Source organism: Mus musculus, chromosome 17 (genome assembly GCF_000001635.26).
Source record: "Mus musculus strain C57BL/6J chromosome 17, GRCm38.p6 C57BL/6J".
NCBI lineage: Eukaryota > Metazoa > Chordata > Mammalia > Rodentia > Muridae > Mus > Mus musculus.
In genome coordinates, this window is record NC_000083.6 from 33,893,150 (window position 1) to 33,908,061 (window position 14,912).

Sequence of the window (14,912 nt, forward strand, 5' to 3'; positions counted from 1 at the left end):
TGGCCTTGTTGGGTTAGGTGTGTCATTGTGGGTGTGGGCTTTAAGACCCTACTCCTAGCTGCCTGTCAGTATGGCACTAGCAGCCTTCAGATGAAGATGCAGAACTCTCAGATCCTTCTGCAGCATGCCTGCCGTGATGTCGCCATGTTCCTGTTTTGATGATAATGGACTGAACCTCTGAACCTGTAAGCCAGCCCCAGTTAAATGTCCTTTATAAGACTCGCCTTGGTCATGGTATCTGTTTACAGCAGTAAAACCCTAACTAAGACAGACCAGGGACTGAGGTGTTGCTGTGATGGGCCTGAATTTGGAAGAATGTGGATTTGGGAACTTTGGGTTTGGAAAGCAGTGGAATGCTTTAAATGGGGCTTAATGAGCTAACCCAAGAGGTTTCAGTGGAGAATTTCAATATGTGGCCTAGAGAATGTTCTTGTGGTATTTTGGTGTAGAATGTGACTACTTCTTGCCCTTTTCTGAAGAGTCTGCCTGAAGCTAAGGTTAAGAGACTCAGCAGGAGCCGGGCGTGGTGGTGCACGCCTTTAATCCCAGCACTCGGGAGGCAGAGGCAGGCGGATTTCTGAGTTCGAGGCCAGCCTGGTCTACAAAGTGAGCTCCAGGACAGCCAGGGCTATACAGAGAAACCCTGTCTCGAAAAAACAAAAAAAAAAAAAGAGAGAGAGAGAGAGGGAGAGAGAGACTCAACAGGGCAGTGGTGGTGCACGCCTTTAACCCCAGCACTTGGGAGGCAGAGGCAGGCAGATTTCTGAGTACAAGGCCAGCCTGGTCTACAGAGTGAGTTCCAGGACAGCCAGGGCTACATAGAGAAACCCTGTCTCAGAAAAAGAGAGAGAGAGAGAGAGATCAAATTAATTGCATTGACAAGGGAAGTCTCAGAAATGCCCATCACAGACTTTTGTTCTCTGGTTAAGTCTCATGAAGAGCATTTTGAACAAGCACAGCAAGCTGAGAAAGGAAAAATACAAAATATATGGTTTGAGCATTAAATGGACACCAGGAAGTGCAATGGAGCTGAGTCCTGTCCTCACCGATATTACGTTGAATTAACGGAATAATTAAGGTCCGAGCTTGGTAGCACAAGCCTTTAGTCCCAGGAGGCAAAGACAAGCAGATCTCTGAGTTCAAGGCCAATGCAAGTTCTAGGTGAAGAAAAACTTAAATTCTGTCTGGGTGGACCACACTTTCAAATGCCAGTGCTTAGGAGCCAGGCATGCAGATCTCAGAGTTCAAAGTCAGTCTAAGAAGCAAGCTCCAGGGTAGCTAAACCTAGGCAGTGAAGGAGTTGGAAAACTGAAAGCTGGTGATAATGTAATAGAACAAGGGGCCATGTTCCAGCCTGAGCAAGCAGCAGAATTTGGCAGCTTTGGACACATGGCTCTGGCTTTAGAGTCCAGAATAGAAGGAACTACTGGGATAATTGATGCTGGTTGGCTGGAGCTAAGAAATTAGTGATGATTAAGAAGAAACCAGCATCACTGAGGTGAAATCTTCTGGGAAGTGTTTCCTGAGAGCACAAAGAAGCTGTGTTCCAGAGATAGCCAAGTTAAAACTTGTGCTGCAGCTGTGCTTAGTAATGTGCAAGTGTCACCCAGGTGATACCAGTTTTGAAGGTATGGAGAGGTCATGAAGAACAGCTGAGGCTTGGCACTGTGAAAGGCCATGGAAGGACATAGGTGATGGTTCAGCCTCGGTTGTAGTTGACAGCCCAGGACTGAAGGGGTCACAAAAAGGATTTGAGGCTTGGCACCATGAAGAGAGCCAATGAGAGGCTACTAGTGAAGCCTAGGCGCAAAGAAGCCCCCGGTGTGTTGGAGATGTCAGTACCATGGGATGATCACCAAGAACAGCAGCAGCAGTGGAGTGGATCAACCCAAGCTTAGAGTGCTACAGAGGGCAGAGCTGTGAAAGAGCTCCAAGCCCTTTGGAGGAGCCCAAGGTCATGTGTGGATCCCACACTCTGGAACAAGAAGCTATAACATTGAAGTTGCCTTGGAGGCCCCAAGATGTTTGAGATGCCAGAGTCATGGGCTGTCTGCTGAGGAAAGCTGCTAACAGAGTGGAACCAGCCCAGGAGAAAGAAGTTTGTTGCAGTCAACAAAGATGAAAAAGGAGTTGGAGCCAGGCTTGGCTGTGTACACCTTTAATCCCAGCACTTGGGAGGCAGAGGCAGGCGGATTTCTGAGTTCGAGGCCAGCCTGGTCTACAGAGTGAGTTCCAGGACAACCAAGGCTACACAGAGAAACCCTGTCTCAGAAAAAAAAGAAAGAAGGAAGGAAGGAAGGAAAGAAAGAAAGAAAGAGAGAAAGGAAGGAAGGAAGGAAGGAAGGAAGGAAGGAAGGAAGGAAGGAGTTGGAGATCTGAAGCCTGCTTTGACATCAGCCATGGAGATGCAGGATTTGGAGTTTGCCCAGCTGGTTTCCTGTCTTGATTCAGGGATCACGGTTAAGTGATTGGATGAATCTAAGAAGAGACCTTGAACTTTAGACTTTTAATATTGTTGAGACTGCTGTAAACTATGGGGCTTTTGAAGTGGACTAAATGTATGTTTGCATTATGCTCTGTTTAGGTATGACCCCCATAGACTCATATGTTTGAACAAGCCTATGGGGGCCAGGGAGTGGAATGTGGTGGTTTCTATATGCTTGGTCCAGGAAGTAGCACTATTTGGAGGTGTTCCCTTGTTAGAGTAGGCGTGTCACTGTGGGTGTGGGCTTTAAGACCCTACTCCTAGCTGCCTGTCAGTTAGTATGGTGCTAGTAGCCTTCAGATGAAGATGCAGAACTCTCAGCTCACGCCTGCCTTGATGTCGCCATGGTCCTGTTTTGATGATAATGGACTGAACCTCTGACCTGTAAGCCAGCCCCAATTAAATGTTGTCCTTATAAGAAGAATTGCCTTGGTCATGGTGCCTGCTCACAGCAGTAAAACCCTGACACCAGTATATAGAGACAACTAAAGCTTGTGCTACTAAATGAACTGCATTTGTATTTAACATGACAGCACAGAGAGTTCTGAGCTCATTAAAATTCTTTGTTTGTTTGTTTTTGTTGTTGTTTGTCTGTTTGTTTGTTTGAGACACCATTTCTCTGTGTAGCCCTGGCTGTCCTGGAACTCACTCTATAGACCAGGGTGGCCTTGAATTCAGAAATCTGCCTGCCTCTGCCTCCCAAGTGCTGGGATTAAAGGCGTGTGCTACCACTGCCTGGCAAGTTAGTAGCTCTTATTAAATTAGGATTTTTTAAAGTTTAACCCTGTTAAGTCTTTAAATTTTGAATTGAAGACTTCATTGAAGATGCTGTAGCATCGAAATAAAAACCTTAAACTATAAATGCAGAGAAACTGGGAGCCTTATATTCCCCAGCCTTTCATAGGACACCATCACAGACTATCAATTTCTCACTCTCTCTTTTTAATACTTATTTATTTATTTATTTATTTAATGTATGTGAGTACACTGTAGCTGTACAGATGGTTGTGAGCCTTCATGTGGTTTTGGGGAATTGAATTTTAGGACCTCTGCTCGCTCTGGTTGGCCCTGCTTGCTCAGTCCCTGCTCACTCCATTCCAAAGATTTATTTATTATTATAAATAAGTACACTGTAGCTGACTTCAGATGCACCAGAAGAGGGCACCAGATCTCACAACAGGTGATTGTGATCCACCATGTGGTTTCTGGGATTTGAACTCAGGACCTTTGGAAGAGCAGACAGTGCTCTTAACTGCTGAGCCATCTTTCCAGAGGAATATCAGTTTCTGATATGATTCAGTTTATTCCAATAGCAAAAGCTTAACAGAGTTTGCAAAGGCAAACAGACACACAGCTTCAGGTCAGTTCTTGCTGCCCTGTGTCGGCCTTAGGATTCCATAAACTTTATTCATCCAACATGTTCCTTATCTACATTTTTTAGAAGCCTGGTGTTGAGCACACCAGAGACATAAGTGGTTAGATGGACATGAGTGAGTCAGTTTCTGCTAACCTTTATTACTTTGGGAACTTACAAACCTTAACCATTAAACATAGGTTGGTGTTGTTTTACAATTTTGTATGTATGTTTTTTTTTTTTTTTTTTAAAAGTAGGAGTGCTGTCTGTACATACACCTGAAGGCCAGAAGAGGGCGCCAGATTCCTTTATAGATGGTCATGAGCCACCATGTGGTTGCTGGGAATGAACTCTGGGACCTCTGGCAGAGCAGTCAGTGCTCTTAACCGCTGAGCCACCTCTGTCCTATTTTTCATAAGCCTTGTTCATGCATTCGTCCTCATTTTATTACCCTTAGGAAAAAAATCCATACAAAAATCCATCATAATCCAAAATATTTTGAAGACTTGCTGTTGACTATTTGGCTTAGAAAGGAGGACTCGATAGGACTAAAACGTTTGATTGGTTTTCCTTAATTAGTTTACTCTATAGCTGCAACTTGATAGTTGCTATGCAAGCTAAGATAAGCCCTTGAGGCACACACTCTTTCAACCACAAAGACTGTTGGGGGCGATCCTTTTGTGCATTGTGTAAAGGTTGTCTTTGGTATTTTATTCTGTTTGTTTGTTTGTTTGTTTTGTTTTTCAAGACAGGGTTTCTCTGTAGCCCTGGCTGTCCTGGAACTCACTCTGTAGACCAGGCTGGCCTCGAACTCAGAAATCCACCTGCCTCTGCCTCCCGAGTGCTGGGGTTAAAGGCGTGCGCCACCACGCCCGGCTGGTATTTTATTCTTAAAGCTGCATCTTGTACACACTCCCTCCAAACCCTTCTGATCCGTTTCATAAAAAGCTGACTGAGGTAACACAGCCTATGGCAGAATGTAGCCTAATAGAAATAGGTGAGTTTAAGTCATACTAACTAGTGGGGAACAAGCCTAAGCTGGGGCCCAGCTTCATAACTGATGAGACGTCCCAGTGTCATCACTTAGGAAGCTGGCTGGGGACACAGCCGGTGATAAACAACAACAAAATCTATTTTCCTAAACAAGAGTGGAATCCAGGTTGCATACAAGCCTGCTGTTACAAGTCTTAAGCTATTTGTGTGTTGTTCTTGATTTTAGCCACACCCTACGAACTTACCCTGAGAAACAGAAAGTTTATTACACAATGGTCTTACAAATATTGAGATAAAGTTTATACTTTAGCAAAAGTTCTGGAGCTCTAAGAGAACAGAGTGACTCAGAGAGAGAATTCAAGCCAAGGAGTGTGGGCTATGCAGCTGTAGGCTATGGGGAATACTTTACTTTTTAGCTGTTTTCGAGCACACAGCGTCTTTCTTGGCCCTTTCTGTTTTGCTCTCTTTCACCCTGTCTCAGAGTCAGGTGGCCTGCCTCACCCGGGACAGAGATTTTGGAGGAAATTTTGAAACAAGCATGCTTGGTTCTGGAGAAAGCAGGGGCTATGACCTAATTCCAGAGTCAGCCTTTTTATAGAGTAGAACAGCATAAAACAATTTAAAAAAATATTATCCATATGGAAAAGCAGTGTGAATCTTTGTAAGACTGAATTTAGTGATTTGGGGGCAGAACTAGTTGAGCATGGAGCAGGGAAGGCTCCGACAGAAGGATGTAAGGAGTGGTGAGCTTTTAGAGATAAGAGATTCTTGGTGGTAAAAGTTGTCACAATGTAACAGAATTTGGCGACTGAATGTTCTGGAGCCACGCAGTAAAACAGGGAGGCTTTAGCGACATCTCTGAGTCTCAGGGTCTGACGAGGGAAAGAGATTATGAGCCTGCAGAGCTGGGCCTCCAGGAACAAGCTGAGGGACCAGGGAGGAGGGAGCCTGGGGCAGAGAAGGAGGAGATGGGAGTGACTTTAGGAAAGGGGCCAGCAAGGATGGGACAGAGAAGGGTAAGAATCCTGTCAGCAAGAATTTCAATTCAGGGTGTCCCCAAGTGGACTGAGAGACCTGTCAGAGAGAGGAATGTCCCAACCGGCCAAGGTGTCCCTTTCCATGTGACAGGGTCCCAGTAAGGCTAGAGATGGAGCCTGTGAAACAAGCCCCAGGCCTTAGGAGGTCCCCAGACCTTAGCACTACTGGCTCTAGGATACAAGTGCCATTCAGGCTGTAAGGCTCAGCACAAGACAGCATCCCCTGACAGAATGTAAAGAAAGACCTAGTCCATCAAAATCTGTAGTTCTGGAAATCTCTCTACCTGTGCTGACCTGTGGTTTCTGTAGTTCCACTTCTGGCTAACTGTTCTTGTTAACTGAAGTATGGCAACCCAGAACATCAATGTGCATACATACATGCGTGCTTGCTCGTGCACCACCCCCACCTCCCGCCCTTAAAAGCTCACCCTGCAAACAGCTCAATGCTACTGGGATCCCAAGCACACAGTGTAGTCTCTGGCTGGCACATGAAGACTTTCTATTGGCTTAAACCCATATCCAAGCAGATGGAGATCCAGGCTGGAGACCACCATGTATTTTGATATGCCAATAGGTGCCACAGGTAGTCACATGTCCCTTCTGCCATAAGTAAGGGAAATGACTCCTTTCAGAAAATGGGAGCCAGATTCACAAGTTCCCAAGGAATGCTGCCTTCAGGCTTTATCTATGAGAAATCCTCCTATAGGCCAGGTGGAGCTCATTTCTGGATATTCCAACTGCCACCTGGTGACAAGAACTTCAGTTAGCACCAGCCCCAACCAGACTAAGAGGCCTGTTAGAGAGAAATATGCTGAGTCACAGAGGAGAGGCATCCCTTTCGTGTAGTAGGCGCCCGTTAGGGCGAGAGAAACTTCTTGACTCAGTGACATGAATTCTCTTAGGAGAGTCACATTAGCAGCTCTGTTCAGTTAGGAGAGGCCAGGGCCCTGGGAGTTCATTTGTTCTCTCCTGGGTGTTCAGCACCAGATGTTACTTGAGGGGACTCAGTTAAGAAAAGGCTGACATAGCCTGGCAGTGGTGGCGCATGCCTGTAATCCCAGCACTTGGGAGGCAGAGGCAGGTGGATTTCTGAGTTCAAGGCCAGCCTGGTCTACAGAGTGAGTTCCAGGACCGACATAAGGGGCAGGATTGAGAGATGGCTCAGTGGTTAAGAGCACTGACTGAACTTTCCCTTCCAGGAGGGGAGGGGTCTGGTGTAATTTTCCAAAGTTCATGAGCTGACCTCTTCAACATGGCTGTTATCAGGGATGGTTTTTAGTGTAGATATGGGGGAAGGGAGGGGAGCGATGGCAGTCTGAGGTGAGGGAGGGGCCAGGATGCCAGGGCAGGGGCTCTGGATAACAGAACTTGTGTGAATAGGGACAGATGGCGTCTGGAGGCCAGCATGGGCTTTGCTGGGCACCCACAGATACTTGTTTATGGAGAGCCATTTGTCCCTTCTGCCAGAGGGAAGAAAAATGGCTTCTTTTTGCCAGAGGGGAGCAGGTTTCACAAGTTCTCCAGGAATGCTGGTGGTTGCCAGAAACCCTTCTCTAGGCCAGGTTGAGTGTGCCTGCCTTTTCTGGAAGGGCATGTGAGGTAGATCCCACAGGGATGCTATTTCAGGAGGCAGAGGAAGGCAGATCCCTGTCAATTCAAGGCCAGCCTGGACTACATGACGAGTTCCAGGCCAGCCAGGGCTACAGGCTGAGACCCTTTCTGAAAACCTGTACACGAAGCAGCAAGCTGCTTTTTTCTCTAAGACAGGGTTTCTCTGTGTAGCCCTGACTGGCTTGGAACTCAGAGATCTGCCTGCCTTTGCCTCTGCCTCCGGCGTCCTGGAATTAAAGGCATGTGCAACCACGCCAGACTTCTCTTTTTTTTTTTTTTTTTTTTTTGAGACAGGGTTTCTCTGTGTAGTCCTGGCTGTCCTGGAACTCACTGTAGACCAGGCTGGCCTCAAACTCAGAAATCCGCCTGCCTCTGCCTCCCAAGTGCTGGGATTAAAGGCATGCACCACCACTGCCTGGCTATGCCAGACTTCTTTGTTTATTTGAGGCAAGGTCTCCATCCGGTCCCTCAGGCTGCCCTTGAATTTGGCATGGAGTGGAGGATGACCTTGAACTCACAACTCCCCTGCCTCCCAATCCCCAGTGTTGGACAGAAGGCCGACGCCACAGGTGGCTTTTGAAATGTGAAAGATTAAATCCAGGGCTTCCTGGAAGACAACCACAGAATTCATGGCATGTCTAAGGGATGAAGTAATAGACTGCTTCTTCTCAGAAATATTTGTTTCTAAATACTGTTTTAGAGATCTTCGTAGATCTTGTGCCTAGAATCAAAGCTCAGGACACACATTAGTATAACCCTAAATCTGGTGCTCGGGAGACAGAGGCAGACTGCTTTGAATTAAAGGCAAGCCTAGGGGCTGGAGAGATGGCTCAGTGGTTAAGAGCACTCACTGCTCTTCCCAAAGGTTCTGAGTTCAAATACCAGCACCCACATGGCAACCCACACTTATCTGATGTCCTCTGCTGTGCAGATAGACATTCATACAAAGTGCCCAGATACATAAGTAAATTAACCTAAAAAAAAAAAAAAAAAAGCCAGGCATGATGGCGCACGCCTTTAGTCCCAGCACTTGGGAGGCAGAGGCAGGCGGATTTCTGAGTTTGAGGCCTGGTCTACAAAGTGAGTTCTAGGACAGCCAGGGCTACACAGAGAAACCCTGTCTCGAAAAACTGGAAAAAAAAAAAAGGCAAGCCAATACAATAGGCACAGAGACCTTCCCGCTCCCGGATGAGCACTGGGGGAGTCTGGTGTGTTAAACACACAGGGCTGTTCCTTCAAGAGAAGGAATGCAGTGTCTGTTATCTGCCCAGCAGGCTGGAGGGGACATTTCTTGCTTGGTGACCTCTGTGCTGTGTGACTAGAGACTTTTGTAGCACTTGGATCATCCCCCAGACCCTTATCACAGATTTGTTTTTCTCAGTAAATCCACAGAACCTGATTTTATGGAGCTTTTTTGCAAAGAGTTTCTATGTTTGTATAGAGCTTTCTTTGTTCTGAAGGGAGATTTATGGATGCTTTGTTGTAAACATGGGATAAGAGTTAATTTTCACTAGAACGGTTTTCAGCAAAGTGTGTTGTCCTTAAATACGTGTAACATTTAACACTCCAGAAGTCTGAAGCAACATCAGCTACAGGAGTTGTGTGAAACAGAACTGCCTTCTTACCTCCTAAGGGCCGTCTCTCGGCAGCCTGTGAAGGTCACAGAGACACCACAAAAGCCTGAGCTATAGTGAGTTCAATGCCACCCTGGGATAGAAAAAAAAAAAACCTCTAAAAGACAAAAATAGAGGAGAGAAAAATAGGAAGGAGATTAAGACTCAGAAGTCAGACTTTAAAACTTGGCTAAAGTTTCTTTTTTTTTTTTTTTTTTTTCCTTTTGGTTTTTGGAGACAGGGTTTCTCTGTATAGCCCTGGCTGTCCTGGAACTCACTAGAAATCCGCCTGCCTCTGCCTCCCGAGTGTTGGGATTAAAGGAGTGCACCACCGTGCCTGGCTTGGCTAAAGTTTCAATTCTACCACAGATTTAGGTTTTCATTTCTCTCCAGACGCTCTGACAGACAGGCCCTCCGCCCTCCCGCCCCCGCCTCCATCCTGTTTATCTCTGTGCAACATTATTATAACTGTGACTCAAGTTAACTTCTCTGTTTCTCCATTCTTGGCCTGGAACTCTCTATGTAGACCAGGCTGGCCTTGAATTCAAAGATCCACCTGCCTCTTTCTCCCTGGTAGTGCCCTTAATGGTGGGCTCCACTGTAGTGAGAATTCTTTTTTTTTTTTTTTTTTTTTTTTCCTTTTGGTTTTTCGAGACAGGGTTTCTCTGTATAGCCCTGACTGTCCTGGAACTCACTTTGTGGAGCAGGGTGGCCTTGAACTCAGAAATCCGCCTGCCTCTACTTCCCAAATGCTGGGATTAAAGGCGTGCGCCACCGGCCACCGAGAATTCTGGAATTTTGGTTTCTTAAAAAAAAAAAAAAAAAAAACCCAGAAGTTATTATAAGAGTGTGACTTCAGGGCTGGAGTGAACTGTGACCCAGCAGTTAAGAGCACTGGCTGCTCTTCCAGAGGCCCTGGGTTCTATTCTCAGCACCCATATGGCAGCTCATAACTTCCTGTAACTCCAGTTCCTGGGGGTCTGATGGTCTCACACAACATGTAGGTAAAACACCAATACACATCAAATAAAAATAAAATTACAAAAAGAGAAAAGGGAATGTTTTCCATTTTAACCCCAGGTGGGGATAGAGGGTTGTTTCAGACTGTCCACAGCAGCTGACTAGGATTTGCCGCGGCTCTAGCAGAGGCATGGTTGTGACAGCAGCTGATAGTTTCTGTATTTGTGTGGCATTTGGAATTCTGGAGACTTTTCAGAGGGTGTATACATGCTAGAGCCCATGAGGGTGTGGTGGGTTGTTAGGCTTTTGTCATTGGGGAAGTTGTTTTCAGTTTGTTAGCAACAAAAGGAAAGAAGTGAGGATTTCCCTAATTCCTTTTCCTCCTCTCTCCTTGTTTCTCTTATCTCGGGTTAGGGGGTGACACCAAAGTGTGGGAAAAAGAACCCACAAAGTAGCAAAGACCAGGTACACCCTTCCATGGGGAGACACCTTGCTTTCAGTTTAACAGGTGAGTTTACAGGGTGTCTTTGGGCACCTTGGATTGGGTTATAATATGGCAAAGTGAGGCAGAGCCACTAGAATCCAGAGATTTCAGGAGATCATCCCAAAAACTAAGGGAGAAAGGCGATCTTGCTTAGCTGAGAGACTCTGAGCACAGGACATCTTTCCTTTCCCGTGTCCCCATAACTGTCTCTTCTGTCTTGCAGCAAACTTACCGTGGTTCCCCAGAGCTGGGCATGAGATTGAAACACTGAGCCCTTTAATGCTTGAAGCCCTTGGTGTCTGTGGTGGCCACCCTCCTGAAGCCAGACCTCCCCTTCCCTAACCCCTGTAATTGCAGTCTCCTGTGACTAATGTGCACCAAGGACAAGCTTCACCAGGGCCTGTTTAGAATTTCCCTCCTCCTTTGGTGGCCCAACAGAAGCCACTCAGCATCTGACCAATCACAGCTCTTCTTGTGAACATTGTCGATGTACGCAGTCCAATTAAAATTGCCCCCTCCTGACACCACAGAACCAGAAGTTTGGGAGTTTGCTTGTTTTTAGGATTTTCATTTTCTTATTTAGTTTGCTGTTGCTTTGTTTTGAGACAACATCTCACCCATGTAGCTAGACCCAGGCTTTCAGTATTGGCGTTTTTTGTTTGTTTGTTTGTTTTTTGGTTTTTTGAGACAGGGTTTCTCTGTAGCCTGGCTGTCCTGGAACTCACTTTGTAGACCAGGCTGGCCTCGAACTCAGAAATCCACCTGCCTCTGCCTCCCAAGTGCTGGGATTAAAGGCGTGTACCACCAAGCCAGGCACAGTATTGGCATTTAGTCTAGGCTCCACCCCACAGTTACCTGGCAACAGCCAGATATGCCTGACTCACTCTAAAAGGGCTGCTTGCCCCCTCCTCTCTCTCTTGCTCTGTCCTCTTGCTCCCCCTTCCCCCTCTCTTTTTCTCTCTATTCCCCTCCCCCTCTCCCTCCACGTGCTCGTGGCCAGTCTCCCCTTCCCTCCCCTCCCATCCCCTCACCCACCTCTCTCTCTCCAGTCTCAACTCCCCTCCCCATGCTCTGAATAAACTCTATTCTATACTATATTGTCTATTGTATGGCTGGTCCCTCAGGGGGAAAGGATGCCTCAGTATGGGCCCACAGAGGCACCCCCTTCCCCCCACAGTTCATCGTACTTCCATCAAACATATTCCTTTTCTCATCATCTTTTTATAAAATACACCACTCAGTGACCCTGATCCTCCTGCCTCAGCATCCTGAAGGTTGGGAATTGAGGCATGTGCCACTCAGCCTGGCTAGATTTTTACCAATCTGAAGACCATGGGCAGAAATCTGACCTGCTTTGGCTAAGTGATGCTTCCCCCTCCCCCCCCCCCCCCCGTAGAAGCCCCACCCAACCCTGACCTGTTGTTACAGCATGCTCCCTCTCGGTCAGGAGAGGCCCCAAACTGACCCTTGGCACGTGAGGCCAGGAATGCCTGTCCATTCCAATTAAGGTCTCTATAATGGGTGGGTTGTCTGATTCCAAAGCTGAGTTACAATGTGTTTAAGCTAGATATACAGCCTGACCTTTCACATCAGTGTCCTGGGCCACTGACAGCTCACGGGGGGGGGGGGTGGGGGGGGTGGGGTGGGGTGGTGGTGGTGGTGGTGGTGGTGGTGGTGGTGGTGGTGGTGGTGTTTACAGTCTAACACCCTGACCCATCGTGGGAGCCCAGGTAAAGGGAGGAAGAGTTAATATGCTGAGAGTCAGAAAACTTATAAAGAAATAAAAATTGCCCCCAAACTCAAAAGCCTTTCTCTCCTTTCTACCTGGGTTCTTGAATTAGGGTCAAAGCCAGCAGCTGCGGGATCGTCACACCCTTACCCTTTAATCCCAGCGATGCTGAGCCGGCTTCCATCCCCTCGCTGAGCTAGCCAGCTGTCTGACTGCTTGAAAATGGCGGAAGAGGAAGAGGGCGGCGTGGAGGAGGGGGACGTGTTCCTAGCATTTGCCCAGGGTCCCATTCCTCCTCGGGGGCCCGTGCGGCGGGCTTTGGACAAGATCTTCCTCGCCTTCTTGGTCCTCTTCCTGACTCTGCTGATGCTGGAGGCTGCTTACAAACTGCTGTGGCCCCTGCCATGGGCCAAGTTTCAGGACTGGCTCCTGAGGACCCCTGAGGAGGAGGCAGCTCTGGAACTCTGAGCGTCTTCATAGACCACCTGTCCTTGCTACTGAGGTGAGAAAGGAGATGTTAGAGAGGTCAGGGTGGAAGACATAGTTAAGGCCAACACTCTGAGATTATCTTTGTTTATCTGCGTTTCTGTTTGTGGGTATGTGCATGAGTTCAGGTGCCCGCGGAAGCTAGAGGTTGTCGGATCCCTAGGGGCTGGGGTTATAGAAGGTGTTAGTCACCTGAAGTGGGTACTGGGAACCAGACTCAGGTCTGCAACACACACACACACACCTTTATATACATACTGTATATAAATGTAATTTCAGAACCCACATGAGAGCATACAAAGAATAATTTTTCCTTTTGAATAGCTTATTTTGCTTAAGAATGTACTTTTTTCTTTTATTTTTTAAGATTTAAAGTGCACTGTAGCTATCTTAGACATTTTTTTCTTCTCTCTCCAGCCCAGCTCACTCAAAGATTTATTATATGTACGTACACTGTCGCTGTCTTCAGACACCCCAGAAGAGGGCATCAGATCTCATTAAGGATGGTTGTGAGCCACCATGTGGTTGCTGGGATTTGAACTCAGGACCTCTGGAACAGCAGTCAGTGCTCTTAACCGCTGAGCCATTTCTCCAACCCTTAAGAGTGTATTTTATTTCCTTTTGATTTCCTGCAAGTATCATGGTTTCAGTTTTCTTTCTGGCTGTAAGACTCCATTGTATGTCCGAACCACATTTTATCTGTTTTACGGGCCAGTTGGCTGCTTCTGTTCTTTTGCCTATTGCAATCGCTACAGCAATAAACATGGATGTGTACGTGGTGTTCTGACTTAAATTTCTTCAAGTATCTATCCAGGAGCAATACATCTAGGACATGTTAGGTCTTAGGCCGTGCATAGGTCCAGAGATGGGTCCTGGCCCACCTCAAGCTGGACTCTAGAAGAGTCCCTGGCAGTTAGACAAAGGCCAGAATTCCCCCAGGACCTTGTGAAACAGGCTCCTGTCTGCAGAAAGGATGTTTCCCTTGCCTCTGGAAAAAGGACACAAGGCTCAGCAGTGTGCCTGGGGTGCCTCTGTGCGTGTTCCCATACTAGCATCCTCCTTCCTGAGACTCCCAGCCCTGCTCCAGGTCAGGGCCTCCCTAACCCTAGCTCCCTCCATATACATCTCATACGCAGCGGCTGTCTACCATTTCTCATCATGGCTGCTCACAGCTCCAGTCCCTGGGATCAGTCCACCCTCTTTTGATCTTCATGTCCATAAAAAGTACTTTGAGCATTTGTGATTATTGCAGGAACAGAATGGATCAGACAATGTAAAAACCTATGCTTACTTTTATTCATTATATATAAGGAATTCTGGTTAATTTCACCTGCGTTTCTCTTGGATGCCCCTCTCCTAGGGAAGCTCTTACTCCCCCAGGCTGATTCTACTCCCTGGCTCCTCCCCCCACTGTTAAGTTTAATTGGGATTTGCAGGAGGGGACCTAGGGGTTGGAGCTCCCTGGGTTTACCAGTGGCAGAAAAAGACTCTCCCAACAAGAATTGCCAATAGCTCTTTAGAGATGGGTGGGGATTCTCATGAGCCCCCTTCCTTATTTCTGATTTTTTTCTTTCTTTCTTTTTTTTTATTTTCAAGACAGGTTTCTCTGTTTAGCCCTGGCTGTCCTAGAACTCAGAAATCTGCCTGCCTCTGCCTCCCAAGTACTGGGATTAAAGGCATGCGCCACCATGCCCAGCTTTCTGATGGGCTTTTTTTTTTTGTTTTTAAAGATTTATTTTATTATTATATCTAAGTACACTGTAGCTGTCTTCAGACACACCAGAAGAGGGCATCAGATCTATATTAAGGATGGTTGTGAACCACCATGTGGTTGCTAGGACTTGAACTCATGACCTTTGGAAGAGCAGTCAGTGCTCTTACCTGCTGAGTCATCTCTCCAGCTCCTCTGATGGTCTCTTAATAGCAGGTAATCTTGGCCTCTGTGAGTTGGTCAGTGCCACAAGCTGGCCTTGTCACAGAACTCTAATCCAACTTTCACCTCCTAACTTCCATCCACACCCGCTCCCTTCTTCCATGGTCCCTCAGCTTGCAGTCAGTTTTTATAACGACTAACTTTAACAATACATTTATTTTACTTTACGTGTATGGATGATTTGCCTGGATGCTCGTATGTTCACCACACACAAGCCTATTGGATTT

The 14,912-nt window shown here is 46.9% G+C and overlaps 1 protein-coding gene across 3 annotated transcripts; it reads left to right on the top strand.

Annotated features, from left to right (window-relative positions):
* The first annotated feature begins 56 nt into the window (after positions 1-56).
* Smim40 (small integral membrane protein 40) lies at positions 57-13,531 on the top strand. Of its 3 annotated transcripts, none has more exons than XM_030249891.1 (3): positions 57-185; positions 12,379-12,768; positions 13,170-13,531. In XM_030249891.1, exon 2 carries the CDS (start codon positions 12,489-12,491, stop codon positions 12,732-12,734), a length of 246 nt encoding a protein of 81 aa, XP_030105751.1. In that variant the 5' UTR covers positions 57-185; positions 12,379-12,488; the 3' UTR covers positions 12,735-12,768; positions 13,170-13,531. The 3 variants fall into 3 exon arrangements, with proteins under 3 accessions (XP_030105751.1, NP_001356135.1, NP_001356134.1); NM_001369206.1 differs by lacking the exon at positions 57-185 and adding an exon at positions 9,941-10,561 and having other exon boundaries at positions 13,170-13,526; NM_001369205.1 differs by lacking the exon at positions 57-185 and adding an exon at positions 11,959-12,045 and having other exon boundaries at positions 13,170-13,526.
* Positions 13,532-14,912: the final 1,381 nt, after the last annotated feature.

Excerpts from the sequence above, each read along its gene's own strand:
- Smim40 (XM_030249891.1), top strand. The coding sequence starts at position 12,489 with ATGGCGGAAGAGGAAGAGGGCGGCGTGGAGGAGGGGGACGTGTTCCTA.